Raw genomic sequence first — 16947 nt, 5'->3', positions numbered from 1 at the left:
GCTGTGGAGTCCATTGGGTCCGTCTTGTGCCCATCTGCAGGGGGCCTCCCGGGGTGGCCCGTGGTGGGGTCTGCCCAGGCCCATGGGGTCCTGTCAAGTCCCCACGGTCGGGGGATAACAGCCAAACTATTTCTCTAGTATATATTTTCCTAAGCAGCAGTAACCTTTCTGCCTTAAGGATGGATGATTCAAGAGATGAAATCTTTCCCCCTATTTTGTCTCTACCCTTTGCTGCTGGGCAAAGTGAAACGCAAAAATAAATAATTTTCAGGTCATTTGAGTCTTTTCTTATTTGTGGGCAGATCCAGAAAGACTGTCAATGATGAAGTCGTTGGTTTCCTCTCCTGGCACCGCGTTTATGAAAGACAAAGTGTTGAGAAGTGGACTCTGATTTTTCCTGTCAAAGAAAAGTAGGAGCGCCAGCACCCCTCCACAAGCCAGTGTGTCTTTCTTCGGAAAGCCACGTGCTGTGGGCTCTGTGACCTTTGGGGCCGGATGGAAGCCAGGCGGTCGGTCCCGGGCTCGCTGTGGGCGAGGCGCGCAGTGACATTTCTTTCTGGAGAAAGATATTAAAATATCTTTGAATTGTGTCTGTCAGTTGCATTAGAATTTGAGCAAAGGCTGTTTTGTATGTTTCTTCTCGCGCTCTTATCTTCACCATCCCTCCCAACTGTCTCTATCCAGAAGGCAAGAAGAAATCCTGAATAGCAAACAACTGGTCCTTTATCTTGCTGTGCCCCTGCTCCTTCTTGTAATTATTTAGATGAGTTCCTTGATTCTGATATTCAGACATTGCAGGAAATCCTGTCATGGGGGATTTGATTGGCTGCGAAACCATCTCTGTTCCTAAGAAAGCAAGATAGGAACCCAAAAGAAAGAACACTGTGACTTTGAAACTTTGAAAGTGATCTCCTTTTTAGAAATGTGGGTGTTTTGTCTCCTCTCTCTCTCTCTCTGTTATACGTACCTGGAGGTGTTCTTTGATCTTGAGCCCATCACCTCTAATTTCTTCTTGCTTCCCCTTCTGGTTTGAACCTCCTGTGTGGACTGAGGTAAGAGAGGGAAGAGGCCCCACCCCAGGGAGCTTGTCGGTGGAGCTGCTGAGTATTTCACAGCTCCCAGGAATGGGAGATGCGCAATCTGCTAGGAAACTTCCTCATTCTCTCTAGCAGCCTTTCCTTTTTTTCCTTCTATCCTTTAAAATTATCATGGTAAAATATGCGTAACATGGATGTACCAGTTTAACCATTTTTTGGTCTGCAGTTCTGGGGGATTAAGTACGTTCACATTATTGTGCGACTTCCACCACCTCCATCCATCCCTAGAACTTTCCCATCTTCCCCAACTTAACCCCATCCATCCAACACTAACATCCCATCCCCCTTTTCCCCCCAACCCCTGGACACCACCATTCTCCTTTCTGTTAATCTGACGACCGTAGGTACCTCATGTTGGTGGAATGATGCCACATCTGTCCTATTGCATCCGGCTTATTTCATCACGTCCTTAGTATCATGTCCTCAAGTTTCATCCCCATGACAGCAGGTGTCAGGTCTTCATCCTTTTTAAGATGGAATGATGCTCGATTATATGGACAGACCACATTTTGCTTATCCATTCATCCCTGGGTGGACACTTGGGTTGGTTCCACATCGTAGGTGTTGTGAATAGTGCTGCCGTGGACATGGCCATACATGTTCTCTCTGTGAGTTTCTGCTTTCGGGTCCCGAAAAAGTGTAATTGCTGGGCCATAGGGTACTTCTGAGTTTAAGTTTTCAAGGAACAGCTAGACTCTTTTGGCAACGGCTGTACCCATTCACAGCCCCACCAGCAGTGTGCAGGGTTTCCAGTTTCTTTGCAGCTTTGCCAACACTCGTTGTTTTCTTGTTTTCTAATACCGGTCATTCAGCGAGTGTGAAGGGCTGTGTCGTGCTGATGTGGAGCATCTTTCCATGTGCCTCTTGGTCATTGGTATATTTTCTTTGGAGAAAGGTCTCTTCAGGTCTTTCGCCCATTTTTAAAATTCTGTTGTCCGATTTTCATTGTGGTTGTTGAATTATGGGAACTCCTTCAGTATCTTGATGATCAGTTCCTTATCAGATACATGATTTGCACATATTTTCTCCCATTCTGTGGGCCTGCCTTTTCACTCCGTTGGTGTTTCCTTTGGTGCCCCAACATTTAAAGTTTTGATCCAGTCCAACATCTGTTTTGTGTTTTATTGCCTTTGATTTTGGCGTCATATCCAAGAAATCATTGTGAAGTCCAAGGCTATGAAGTTTCTCCCTATGTTTTCTCCTAAGAGTTTTATAGTTGTAGTTTTTGTGTTTAGGTCTTTTATCTGTTTTCATCTTTCCTTCCTCCATCCCTTCTCCCCTCCCTCCCTTCTTTCCATGCATCTATCCACCCATCCATTTTAAAGGTCCTGTTGTGTGCCAGGTGCCTTCAGCTGCTTGGGAGAATTGAGACTACTGGCAAAGCAGTGCTCTGATTCAGTATGGCTCAGGGCCCTGGGACAGTCTCACCTTGCTTGAGTGGTAGGCCTGCAGAACGGTGAGGGGGAAGGACTGGTGTACCGGCCATAGAAGCTAGTAATGGCATGGCTGCCAGTCTCTTTTTGAAGACAGAATTTAGGAAACCCAGCCCTCAGCTCCAATACAGATTGGGGGTGCAGGGCTGGTTTCTGTCCAGAGTGAAGTTCAAAGGATATCTCTGTCTCTATCTCTATCTCAGACGTTCTGGTTCTTTCTGCACTGGTTTTTCTGATTGGGTCCAGTGTGTGAAAGGGTTGCTCCTTGGAGGACAAGGCTGTAGGGTGACTGCTCCCAGAGGCTGCACTGGGCCCAGCGCATCTCTCAAACCCCAGGACCAGCTCAGCTCTAGACCAGAGCAGGAGCCCTCTAGTGTCTTGGGAAATACCAAGTGTATGTTTCTGGCATGGACTAGACAGCAGATGGATGGCCCCTTAGAATGAAGCCCTGTACCAGGCACAGACAGGGCCCTTGCCCAGGTCCCATTAAGGTTATGGTCTGCATTTCCCCTAGCCCTGAGAAGATGCATGCTATTGAACATTTTTCGCCAACTGAAGGCAAGACAAAGGGAATGAGATAAAAAACAGAGCAATTAATTTTCACAAATTGACTTTTTAAAAGAATTAATTAACTTTTAAATTGCTACTTGAAATCCTGAAGTCATATTTCAAGGGGCACTGTGTGGGATAGAAAGAGCTGAGCAGATTTTAGAAGTAATTTGTGGTCAAGCCCATACCTTCGGTGTTTTAAGGAGACTGAATCTGAGCGATGACGATGAGTTATCTCATTAGATGGAAAAGATCCAAAGCAGAGACAGGAAAGCTAATGCTGTCTCTCTTTCTTACTGATTGAATATGTGCCAGGCTCCTGGATCTTTCTGCAGGGGGCAGGGTCATTTTGAAGAAGAGGAACATATGATACCCTTTTTGCTCTCACTCTGTGGCAGACCACACAGGAAGGAGTACTCGGTGATCTGGTTTAATTCTGTGAATTTTTATTGAGTTGCCTGTGAGGCATGGTATTAACTACTGTGGGAAATCCAATGATTAATAAATGTTTACTTCCCTCAAGGAAATCTGGTCTGGAGGGAGAGACAGATTCTTAGATAAGCACTTTTGCAAAGCCATGGGATGTCAGATAGTTTATAGGAAATAGTTGTGGAGCACGCAATTAATTTAGGTATGCATGTACCTTTTTTTGGTCAGTGGAGAAAGTCAGAGTTCAGGAAGGCTCTGGAGAAGGATGTGAAAAGAGAAATGGCCTTGTAGGCGAGGGGCCTTCAGAAGTGGAGGGAGGAAAGCATTTCCACAGGCAGAGCAGCTCTTGGAAGGCCTGTGGTGTGTGGGGGGCAGCTGGAGGCGTATGAGGGGGGAGATGAGATTGGAAAGATGGGTTCAAGTCCCATCCTTCAGGGCTTTGGGTGCTCTGCTGGAGACTCGACGCATTATTCACACAGCCCAGGGAGATGGGGCGGTGTTTGGGAGCAAGATTTCTGGAGGGTAACTAGGGATGGAAGAAAAGAGAGCTTATACGAGGAGATCAGTTAAGATGTTGTTTTTCATTGCAGGGAGAGGTGGGAAAGGCTTGGGCCAGGCAATGTGATGGAGACAGTCTGGAAGTGACCCTCTGGGGTCCCAGGGCTGTCATCAACCCCCTGGGTCACCTTGAGCAGGTCAGAACTCCTGCATTGGGTTCCGTGTTTTCGTCTGTTAAATCGGCTGATGGGTGGTGGTAGTGGCTTTTTTCCTCACGTCAGAGTAGTCAGGTGGGTTTTTTTGTTTTTCCCTGAGCAGGAATTACATTTCCTCAAATGCTCTTTCTGTGCCATTTGGGATGATCGTATGACTTCCCATCCTTTACTCTGTTAACGTGGTGAGTTACCTTGATTGGTTTTTGGAAGTTACACCAACCTTACATTCCTGGATTAACCCGAACTTGAGTTCTTTGTAAGGAATGAGAAATCTGGGGCGCCTGGGTGGCTCAGTGGGTTAAAGCCTCAGCCTTCGGCTCAGGTCATGATCCCAGGGTCCTGGGATCAAGCCCCACGTTGGGCTCTCTGCTTAGCAGGGAGCCTGCTTTCTCCCCTCTCTCTGTCTGCCTCTCTGCCTACTTGTGATCTCTCTCTTTCAAATAAATAAATCTTTAAAAAACAAAAGGAATGAGAAACTGTCCCCGGGATGCTTTAGATATGGGGGGACTTCAGAAGTGCGCAGGCTATTTGCCTGTCAGGGGACTCCAGGCTGGATGTTACGATTTTCAGAGGAGCTACCGGGAGAGCCATCTGAGGCCCAGGGAGGGCTGTGGTTGACACTGGCCAAGGATTGAGGAAGGGTCTGTGCAAGGTGTTGGCATTGAGACCCTTCATTCAGGCTGGCCGTGACCCTGTACCACCCTCCAGGGGCTGCTCAGACATGGCAGATTCTAGGCTGCTATAAACTCTATTGAAGGAGACGGAAAAAATTCTGTATCAACCTCACAGGACTGTTGTGAGGGTTAAATTAGTGTGAACATGTGAAGTTCTTTGGCTGCAGCCTGGCCCAGAATGTAATCAGTAAATGTCAGCCAGCATCGTTAGCATTGCCGCCACTGCCACCACCGTCATCACCACTGTCCTCACCAGCATCACCATCACTACCACCAACATTACTGTCATCACTGCCATCACCGCCATTACCACTGTCACTGCCACTGGCACCATCAGCACCACCATCACTGCTCCCATTACTACCACCACCGTCACCATGATGATTACCAGTATCACCACCGTCACCATTATCACCATCCCACCACCATCATCACCAGCACCAGCACCACCACCTCATTACCATCATTTTTACTGTCGTTACTAGCCTTACCACCCTCACCGTCATTACTACCATTCTTTTATCACCACTGCCACTATCACCGCCATCACCATTATCACCATCCTACCACCACCACAGTCACCATCATCACCACTGTCACTGTCATCACTATCACCATCATCACCATCACCACCCCATCATCACCATCACCACCCCATCATCACCATCACCACCATCGTCACCATCGTCACTGTCATCACCAGTATCACTGCCAGCACTGTCATCACCACTGCCACTGTCATCACCGTCATCACCAGCAGCACCACCAGCACGGTCATCACCGCTGTCATCACCATGGCCATGATGATGATGATTACCATCTAAGGTATCCCAGAATTGTACCATCCTCATCAGTAGCAGCTTCATCTATGGCATCATTGCTGTTAGTATTATGGATGGTATGAGTAAAAGTGGAAGCCCTTTTCTTCCATTTTCAAGCCACATTTCTTTCTTTACATCCCCGGGCAGCCATTTTTAGGGTGATTAGGAGATTGAGCAGAGGTGGTGACTTTGCTTTTCACATTGCTGATGCATAGAAGCTAAGTGAGGCACAGACCAGCGTGTTAGTTTTTATTTTGGGGGAAAAAAGGTCCATGTGCTTACTCACCCTGGGGTGCTGCCGACTCTTCCAGAAAGAGAAAAAAAAAGAAAACCCAGCATTCTGGGAAAGAACATTGGTGCTGAGTTCATCTCTGCATCTTTCTCATTTCACTTGCTTATTTCCCATAAGCAGCGTGGCGAGCTGCTACACTGGGCTCTACAGTCCAGGACCGAGAAATTCAGCTGAATGTGCGTGTACACGCAGTGACACCGGCTTTAGCCAGGCTGTTAAAAAAGGCAAATGGGTTTGAGGAGGCATGTATGAAGCATACAGCCCACCAGCCAGATGGAGGTGAATCCAGAGATGTCATTGGACACAGGATGACTATATCCTCTGTGGACTTATTCCCAGATCTTAGCAGATCAGAACAATAAAGAAGACAAATGGGCAAGTCGCAAAGAGGCTACCATCTTTGTGCTTCTGTCAAGTGAAGACATTTTAAAACCCAGAGGTCATCTGTCATCGTCCTCTTAATAAAGAAGACGTTTCTGCTCTTTCTCGTCCTGTTCCCACTATCCAAAGAGGGACGGCTTTAAAGGTCAAATAACCAGAATTCGGAATTGTCCCTTATCTTGAATACTTCTGGGTTTAAGGAAAATTCATTGCATTGTGTTCATTTCTCTATCACCCAAGAATTGGGGAACCTCAGCGGAGGACTGGTCAGGTTCTGATACGGGCTTTTGGGACCTCTGCTCCAGCGGCCTTCAGCAGTGAATTAATTAACCACGAAACACTGCTTTTGCTTTGTCTTCTGCATACCTCCCCCCGTGTTTCCCGTGGCTGCTGTAATGCGTCACCACAGACTCAGGAGCTTAAAACAACATGTATTTATATTACAGCTCTGGAGGTCCGAATTCCCAAAATCAAGGTGTGGGCTATGTTCCTTCTGGAGGGCCTGGTGGGGGATGTGGGTAGGGGATTCCACTTTCTCGCCTTTTCTGGTTGCCTGGGGACCACCTGTTTTCCACCTGTGGCTCCTTCCTTGAGTCATTGCAGCCTGGCTGTGTCACATCTGACTGGGGCCCTCCTGCTCCTCTCCTGTGGACCCTTCTGATTGTACTGGTCCCACCTGGGCAATGCGGAATTAGCATCCCCATTTGAGGTCCTTACCTGTGACACCCCTGCCGGGGCCCCCTTTGCCAGGTAAGGTAACGCCTCCCAGGGTTTGGGCCTCCCAGGGCTTGGATGTGGACGTCTTTGGGGGAGGCAGTCATTCTTTCACACTTCCCCTTCCCTCCCATTCCTTTGGCCAATAATCTTATACAATTGAATCTTTCAGTTTGCCTTTAAATAGGGGATTGTTTAGGCTGTGATATTATGAACAGTGGGCCACGGGCTGGACAACCACTGTGGTGGTCCTCCCTCCGCCTAGTCTTGGGACCATAGGCATGAACCCTCAGAGGCTCTTTCCCCCTTCATCTGTAAAGTCAAGGGTCTTTACGGCTTATTCATAGCTAAATTTGAAGTTCCGTTTCCCACAACTGCTTTTGTCTGCCTCCTTCCATGGGAGGGGGCTGGTACTTACAGATTTTTGCATGTGTGCCTTACAAATTCGTATGGGCCTGAATGTGTTTATAGTGGAGTGTTCATTTTATTTTATTATTTTTGATGTGTTTATTTTTTGCACGTCTCTAACAGAATAGGCATGCTGGCAGGATGCTGTTAAGAACTGTGAGAAACGCATTTATGGCTCCTAAAGGCTTAGGAATATGGTTATGCTGAACCAGGAAAGGCTGGCATATGCTCCGGACTTCCTTTGCCTAATGCAGTTATTTCTTGTTAAACACTACCATAAAATGCTAAATAAACTTAATAACTACTAATAACCATTTATGTCAGTTTGAGGACATTGAAATTTTATGAATTTTGGTGGAAATAGAGGAAAAATAACTATGAAAATGGAATTTTCTGCTTGTATATGGTTTTTGACATTTTAGCATTTCTGTGAACATGTGTTTGTTTGCTCGCTTTGGTTTTTTAAAAAGGATTCTGGTAGGGATGGACATCTTTATTGCAGTGAAAACAAAATACTCCCAACCACAGTAAGAGGCTTTATCATTTACTAAGTGTTCAGTGCAGGACACCCAGTGTTCAAATCCCCAGATCCGTCAGTGGCATGATTGTCTTCAAGACACAGAATGCACACGTGGTCCTACAAGGTGTAAATATCAAGAGCCTTATTTTGTGGGGAAAGCTGAATGTGGAAAAGACACGTCATTTGCTGGAGGTCCCTCAGATCCTCAGGGGTAGAGGTGGGGACCCTGCATATTTCGTTTGGCCGCAGGGACCATGGACGTGAAAACCAGGGAGGCTGCCTGGGCCTATAGTACCTTCCCAGCTAGGGTAGCTCAGGTATGGAGCGGACAGCAGGCTGTATGCTGTGGTGGGGATGTTTGGAGATGGGTTGAGAGGAGGGGTTGGAGGAGGGGTTGGCTTTTTGAAGAGGTGCAGCTGTTGGGAAGACCCTGTGGATGGTGGGAAGGGTAGGTTGGTCCACACAGGTATGGGACAGGCTGGCTTCTGCTGTTCAGGGAGAAGCAGGGACAGGGGCCCTCCTGGAGCCCATACTGTGTGTGGTTGGAGAAGGCGAGGTGAGGTGGTCAGGTGGTGGAGGACCCACCCTGCTTGCTCGAGGAGTTTGCACACGCTACGATCCAGGAGAATTTTAGAGAAGGACACAGTGAAGGACCCTTTGTGACTAGCCAGGTCTGGCAGAGTATTCGGGATGGATGGATGAGAAATGGATGATGAGTTTTACATTTAGTCTGCTATGTTTTCAAGTAGGATCCTTTGGGAAGGAGGGTTATCACTGTATCACTGTATTTGTCTTCTTTTCTCTTCTCTTCATTTCTTTTGTAGTGATTGGAAGTTTGTATCTCCTAATTACACCTGTTTCAACCATCCCACATTCAGCTCCTCTCTGGCAACCACCGCTTTGTTCTGTTTTTATGTCAGTTTTTTAGTTCGTTTCTTTGTTCATTTGTTTTTTTAGATTCCACATAGAAGTGGAGTCTTAGGGTATTTGTCTTTGTCTGACTTAATTCACTTAGCGTAACGGTGCCCTCTAGGTCCATCCGTGTTGCTGCAAATGGCAGGATCTTACTCTTTCTATGGACGAGCAATATTCCATTGTGTATACAGAGCCCGTCTTTATCCATTCATCTGCTGATGGACACTTGGGCTGCTTCCGTATCATGGCTCTTGTAGATAATGCTGCAGTGAGCACAGGAGTGCATATATTCTTTTGAATTAGTATTTTCATTTTCTACCCAGTAGTGGAATTGCTGAATCATACGATGTTTAAAGTTTTCGAGGACCCTCCATACTGTTTTCCACAGCGGATGCAATTTACATTGCCACCAAGAGTGTGCAAAGGTTCCCTTTTCTCTACATCTTCGCTGGCACGTGTTACGTCTTGTCTTTTTGATTCTAGCCCTTCCGACTGGTGTAAGGGGATGTTTTATTGTGGTTCTGTTTTACATTTCCCTGATGATGAGTGATGTTCAGCATCTTTTCATCTGTTTGTTGGCCATCTGTGTATCCTCTTTGGAAAAAAATATCTATTCAAGTTGTCTGCCCACTTTTTAATTGGATTTTTTTGGTGTTGAATTGTAGAAGTCTGTTGTATGTTTCGGATACGATCCTCTTACCAGAGGATATCATTTGCAGATATTTTCTCCTGTTCAGTATTTGTCTTTTTGTTTCATTAATTTCTTTCCTTGTACAAAAGGTGGTTTTTTTTTTTAAAGATTTATTTATTTATTTATTTTACCGGGGGAGGGTGGGGAAAGAGATCATAAGTAGGCAGAGAGGCAGGCAGAGAGAGAGAGGGAAGCAGGCTCCCTGCTGAGCAGAGAGCCCGATGTGGGGCTCGAGATCATGACCTGAGCTAAAGGCAGAGGCTTAACCCACTGAGCCACCCAGGCGCCCCAAAAGGTGGTTTTTTTTTTTTTTTTGGTTTGTGTCTGTTTTTGCTACAGCCCCAATAGTTCATTTTTGCTTCTATTTCTCATCCCTGAGGAGACATATCTAGAAACGAGTTTGATGTTAGAGAAATTACTGCCTATGCTCCTGTCTAGGAGTTTTATGGTTTCAAGTCTCACATGTAGATTCTTAATCCATTTTTTTGAAAGATTTTATTGATTTATTTGACAGAGAGAGAATATAAGCAGGGGGGGTGGCAGGCAGAGGGAGAGGGAGAAGCAGGCTCCCCGCTGAGCAGGGAGCCCAATGTAGGGCTCGAACCCAGGCCCTGAGCTGAATGCTGATGCTTAACTGTCTGAGCCACCCAGGCACCCCGGTCCTTAATCCATTCTGAGTTTATTTTTGCGTATGATGCCAGAAAGTGGTCCAGTTTCCTTATTTTCATGTAGCTGTCCAGTTTCCCCACCCAGTGCCATTTTTTGAAGACACTGTCCTTTTCCCATTGCATATTCTTGCCTCCTTTGTCATTGGTTAATTGGCCGTATAGGCCTGGCTTTGTTTCTGGGCTCCCTGTCCTGTTCGCGAGCCTGTGCCTCCGCCTGTGCGCCAGCACCATACTGTTCTGATGACTGCAGTTTTACAGTGTAGTTGGAAATAGGGGACGGTGATGCCTCCAGCTCTGCTTTTCTTTCTCAGGTATTTATTTATTTGTTTATGAGAGTTTGCTACTTGAGTGTTTTTGCATATTTTAAAAAATATTTTATTTTATTTTTGACACAGAGCGAGCGGGAGAGATAGAGAGCAAGCACAAGTAGCGGGTACAGCAGGCAGGGGAGAAGCAGGCTCCCGCTGAGCAGGGAGCCAGATGTGGGCTCCATCCTAGAACCCTGGGATCATGACCGATGTTAGAGAAATCACTGCCTATTCTCCCTTCTAGGAGTTTTATGGTTTCAAGTCTCATATGTAGATTCTTAATCCATTTTTTAAAAAGATTTCATTGATTATTTGACAGAGAGAGAGAGAGTATAAGCAGGGGGTGTGGCAGGCAGAGGGAGAGGGAGAAGCAGGCTCCCCGCTGAGCAGGGAGCCCAATGTGGGGCTTGAACCCAGGATGCTGAGCTGAAGGCATCCGCTTAACCGACTGAGGCACCCTGGTGCCAGGAGTGTTTTTTGCATATTAAACATTTTCTAATGCCCTTTTCCCACTGTGACTGTTACCTTCATCTCATCACGCTTGAGCAAAAGTGTGCTTGGCATTTAATGGTATGAGTTTTTTAGGTGCTTATCTGAAAGGAATAGGAACTGTTTTATGTCAGAACACACATTAGGGATTTCAGAGGTGTGTTGAGTATGCTAGTTTTAAGAATTTCTTAATGTTGGACATATTTTTGCCATTTGATTGTAATGTAGCTTTTTGGCTTAATATCAGCTTTAATTATATGATTATTTTGATTTTATTTTTTAATTAATTTTATCTTTTTTGATTATATGATAATTTTAAAAATTAGGTTGGTTTCCAAAGACATTCAGCCCCCCAGTATCTCATTCCTTTTTACGGTTGGGTGGTGTTCCATAGTGTGTATATACCAGATTTTTGTCTACTCATCTGTTGATGGACACTTGGGCTGGTCCCATAACTTGCCTTTTATAAATAATGCTGCAGTAAACATAGGGGTATGTATATCTTTTCAAATTAAAAAAAATATTCAGCCCATGTATAATTGATTCATAGAAAGTAATTCTTTAATTAAAAAAATCTATTAATGGAAATAAAAGGCAGTATATGAAGTGATAATTAAACTGTGAACAGTATCAGTTTTCTTCCTATTATAAACATTATTCAGCTGTAAAAAGGAATAAAGTTCTGATACATGGGACAGCACCTTAAAGTGTCATGTTGAAGCAGCCAGGCAGGAAGAGTGTAGTACTGTTTGGTGTGCTTCTGTGGGGCAGGTAGAGCAGTCCCGTCCGTAGGGACGAAAGGTGGACTCGAGGTCTCCAGGGGCTGCAGGGAGGGAGTGGGGGTAACTGTCTATGGGGACGGAGTTGCTGTTTAGAGGGATGGAAATACTGTGGAAGGTGATCTCAGTGATGGTTTCCCAACATTCTGAATGTCACTGCCCCCACATCGGACACTTAAGATGGTTAAAACGCGGGACGTCACGGCATCTGTGCTGACCGTGTAAGTGTGGGTTTATTTCCGGTTTATGTTGGTGGTCTGTGTGTTCACGTTTGTGCCAGCCCCACACAGCGCTGGTCACTAGTGCTCTTCAGGACCACACTAAAAAGATGAAATCCCCGTAGTGTGGGGTCCCGAGTTTCTTCTAGTTGACGACCCTTTGTATTTGTCTCTCCAAAGAGAAGCCGCCTTTGTGGGTGTCAGAGGGGCTGATGCCGGCGGACCCTGCCTCCAGTCCACCGTTAGAACAGGTAGAGACAAGCCAGCAAAGTCACTTTACCTCTACTCACGTCTCCTTACCTCTCTCTCTCTCGTTCGCAGCGTTTTATAACTACGATGCCAGGGGAGCGGACGAACTTTCTTTACAAATTGGAGACACTGTGCACATCTTGGAAACATACGAAGGTGCGTGTACTGCTGGTGTCTTTCCCTTACTCTTCTGGGCGGTCGGGTCACGTTCTCGGTGTTTCAGAATATGTCCATCTGATCCATCTTCCTGCAGGCGGTGGATGCCTTACAGTGAGGGCAGCCGTGAGGCTTCTCATGACTTAAATAATACTTGATTAACATGAAATTAGAACTAAAAATTCCAGTTTTTCACCTCTACAGTTTTCTGTAGAAATCGCTATTTTCATTAAAAGCAACAGAACACGTTGGTTCCTTTGTTGCAAATGTATGTGAATCTTGACTGAATAACTGACCGCTTGAAAAACTATGAAAAAAAAAAGTATATTTAAGATATTTCCATGTTCAAGTCATCGTTTTGATGTGTTTGATGTGAATGGTGAGACTTCCTATGTTTTCACTTAGATTTGTTAAGAAAGGAACTAAAACTTTTTATTTGACCCAGCTGTAGGAGGATGTGGGCCAGTGGAACAGACATTATCCAATAGATTTGAAATCCAGAAAATACTATCATAATAGTAGTTTCTCAGTGTTCTTGGATTTTCATACAGTCCGGTTTCTTTTTAAAGATTTTAGTTATTAATTAGAGAGAGAGAGACAGATAGAGAGCACAAGGCGGGGGAGGGCAGAAGGAGAGGGAGAAGCAGACTCCTTGCTGAGCCGGGAGCCCAACGCGGGACTCGATCCCAGGACCTCAAGATCATGACCTGAGCTAAAGGCAGCCTCTTAACCAACTGAGCCACCCAGATGCCCCACACAATTGGTTTTTATATTTAGTGTTTTGGATATCACTGGAACGACCCGCCCTTCCTTTTATTCTGTGGTTATTGTGGCACAGAAGGGAAGCCATGATGGGCTTGATTTCTGAGACTCCTCGGATTTGGAAATTTTGTAGAATTGTGTAATTAGTGTTGGTGGCTTTCCTTCCTGCTTGAAGGGGTGACTCCCATATAGCAGATGAATGAAAAGAACTGATTAAAATGGATCGTTTCAATAGAAGAATTGCTTTCAGAGTGGGTTTAGCTCAACCCTTCCCGTAGGAGCTGGGGGTGGGAGAGAAGACTGCAGCCGGCCCACAGTGAACCCACAGAGATCTGCGAACTGGCCTTCAGGCTCAGGCTGTGGAATTTGCACAAGAGTGAAGTGGATGTGAGCCTCCGGGCCCTGGGCGGGCTGCAGCTTGCCCCGGTGCCCCTCCCAGAACCACGCGCAAGCAGGAACCTGTCAGACACCCATGGCTATGTCCCGTAGTTCCCCTTGTGGTGCACGAGGACTTAGAATTCCGATCCCTTTGCCTCTTTAACCCTAAAGTCTTCCCACTGGGAAAAAAAACCCCGGCATTAGTGGCGTATGCCTGGAAGCAGCTGTAGCTCTGTGAGAACAGACCCGGTCCTTAAGTGAGTGAATAGTTGTGATGGGTGCCTTCTGCTTGTTTTCAGTTTTTGTAGCTGACAGTTGGATTGCCTTATCTGCTCTCAGTATATACTGCCAGTGTTTGAGAGGAGACACGGAGAAATTAAGCAGAGGTTAAGGATCAAACCTCTCATCGCAGACACTTTACCGATCTGAAAGGAAAAAGGCTCTTACATCTTCTTTATGTTTGCCCCTGCTCTGTTGAAGTGGAAATCCTGGTTAATAAACACTGGGCGATGACGTCATTCCTGAATAGATAGCAATTTCCGGTCAGCCTGGGTATGTGGGGACTGCCACCTCTTGTTCTCTGCTTCCCAAGAAGAATGTTCTCTTTAAACAGTGGGATCTTATCGCCAGCAGTCCTTGCTGTACGTTTGACTTAAAAACAAATTGGGTAGCGAGCATGATGGTAAAGTCCTCTTCAGTGAGCATTTTGTTTCAGGGCTAGTCAGTCTTCGAGATTCTGATTAAAATATTCTAGTCTTTATAAAGACCCTTTAACACAAAACAAATTCCTTTTCTTTGACAACTATCATTTTGGTTTTAATCAGAATCTGATCAGAGAAATGCTTTTGGGGAAGTAGTTTTGACTTTGGGAAACTTGGTGTCTTTATTCATCAAATAAGAATGGAATAATTGTTTTTCTGCTCTTTCCTTTTGTTCTATTTTAGTTTCACAGATCATATTCGTGTTTGGCATTTTTTTTTCTTTCCTCTCTCCTCCTACGTTTCCTCTAAGAAAATGTATTTCTGTTTGTCAAATTTAATTTTCTTTTTCTTTGTGATCCTTTTCAGGATATTACTTGGCTTTCTGCAGAGAATATAAATTCTAGATGATCACTCTTTATAGTAAAGTTCAAAGAAAAAATTTACCTTTAAGTTATGGTTAATTTCTCTCTCTCTCAGGCTCGTGAAGGCCTGGAGCAGAAGACACAGGAAAAGCAGGGTACAGGTTGTGTGGGGGTGGAAGTTGCTTGGAGAGGTCATTGAGGGCATATCCCCAGTTTTAAGCAGTGTCCAGACTCAGCCACAGGAGAGGTGAGCCAAGATCCTATGTTTACAGGGTGATTGTCAAGGGGCTGAGGATGTGCTGGGCCTGCTGCCTGCTCATTTCCATGCTGTCCTCTGGGCGCTGGACACTGGACGTCATGGAGCAGGCAGGCAAGGTGCAAAGATTAGGAAATTATTCTTTTGATTAAACCACTACATTGGAACTGAATGTATTCCAGTTTTTAAAGGGTAATAATGTATTTTCTTCCAAAATATACCGTACTTCCTTCTTGTACTGTCAGCATCTGTCAACTAAAGGTCTTGTGAGACAGTGTGAGGTTTCTTGGGGCCTTTGTAACTAAGGACCACGGTTTATAACAAAGAACTGTGCTGGGTGGCTTAACTGGCAGGGGTGTGTTGTCTCCCACTTCTGGGAGCTGTGATATGAGATCAAGGTGTCAGCTGGGCTATGGGGGAGAAGCCATTCCTTGGGTCTCCCCGGCTTCTGGTATTTGCCGATAGTCATTGGTGGTGTTTGGGTTGTAGATGGGACACTCTGGTTTCTGCCTTTGTCTTCATGTGGCAGCCTTCCTGTGTGTGTCTCTGTCTGCTTCCCCTTTATATAAGGACTCCAGTCATTTTGGTTTCTGGCCCACTGTAACTAACTCATTTTAACCTGATTGTCTGTGGAGATGACCTTATTTCCAAATAAGGTCACATTCACAGGTAGAGTGAGGACTTCACTGTCTAGTTTGAGGGACACAGGTGAACCTGTGACAGATGGGAAAAGGCAGTCACAGTGATGAGGTTCTTATTTCTTAGACCTGGGAGCCCCCCAGCCCAGCCTCCACTCAGCAAGCATCCTTTGTACCTTGTCGCAGGTGAATAGCCACCTGGTCTTGGCCTGTGGAAAACCGATGTGGCTATGGGTACTGTCTTCTGAGAGTGCTGGACATGCTGCTCCAGGAGCCTCCAGCTGTGGGACTGAGTCTGCACCTGTGGCGCCTGCAGCATGTTCCACAGAGAGCACCTGCTGGTTCTTTCTCCAGAAGGCCCGTTGTGTGTGTGGATGCTGTCCATCAGGACATGACTGGTCGCTTCTGAAATTTGGCTCTCTTGCCATTCAGAGCACAGGCCACTGTCCTCCTGACAGAAGGGAATGTCCTGTCCATCTTCAGGCAGCTCCTTGTAAACTGGGCTGATCCCAGGACCGTGGTGATGTGGTCTTCACCTGTCTATCCTGAAGGAAACTCCAGCTTCTTCCTCATGCGTGTCTTGGCCTTGCTGCTGATGGTTTCACAGGGCACAGTGAGTGCACCTACTGCTCTGCCTCCTCCCTCATGAGCCCTCCCTCCTCCACCTAGCTAACAGTGAGCCCTCCTCGAAGACTAAACCTAAGCACACCTGTCTGGGCTCCTTCCTGCCTGCCCCCCACCTCCTTTGCTCTGCCTCATACTGTTCCCTCGTGGCACTGTCCCTGGACTTGAGTGTGTATTTGTGTTCCTCCCTGTTCTTCTCTGGGGACACTGTATGGGACTCGCTGACTTGGTTGGTTGCCATTTTCCTGTGCTGGACTCTGTGCTCCCTGAGTTTCAGGGCTGTGTCTTGCCCATACCTGCCTGTCTCTTAGGTTGGTTGACTCCATGGAGACTACTCGTGAGCCCTGCCTGGGAGAAGTTAATCAGCCCATTGCTGCTACAGACCATGGACCCTCCTGCTCCTAGTCTTACCCCGTCTTGCTCCTTCCCCTAAGAGCATCCAGGCCTGCATTCCCTTACAGCCCCTCCCTCCCCTGCAAGAAACCTGTGCAGGGATATCCTCTCTCCTTCATGCTAAAGTCTGTCCTGTAACATGGCTGGGCCCCTGCTTGTCTTAGGGGGTCTTCCCATTTGTGAGCTCATGAAGGGCAGAAATGAGGTCTTATCTCTTTCTGTATTTTGCTCTGTCTAGTGCAGTCTCCGGCATAGCGTATGAGCTTGAAGGAGTAATGTATGCAGATGATCTTGGGGAGGGAAGCGGTAGGTTTTCATTTTTCCTAGGA

General features: G+C 46.2%; 1 protein-coding gene across 5 annotated transcripts in view; it reads left to right on the top strand.

Moving 5' to 3' along the window:
- The window catches only part of DOCK1 (dedicator of cytokinesis 1), a 490685-nt gene that overhangs the window by 43541 nt on the left and 430197 nt on the right, over window positions 1-16947 (top strand). For all 5 annotated transcript variants that reach the window (XM_032882088.1, XM_032882091.1, XM_032882090.1 and 2 more), the window contains exon 2: window positions 12421-12504. In XM_032882088.1, coding sequence (XP_032737979.1) covers window positions 12421-12504 — 84 coding nt within the window. The remainder of the gene's footprint in view (window positions 1-12420; window positions 12505-16947) is intronic.

The sequence above is a fragment of the Lontra canadensis genome, unplaced genomic scaffold, assembly GCF_010015895.1.
Source record: "Lontra canadensis isolate GAN:19392208 unplaced genomic scaffold, GSC_riverotter_1.0 scaffold79, whole genome shotgun sequence".
NCBI classification, from domain to species: Eukaryota; Metazoa; Chordata; class Mammalia; order Carnivora; family Mustelidae; genus Lontra; species Lontra canadensis.
This window is presented reverse-complemented; position numbering and strand designations above follow the sequence as displayed.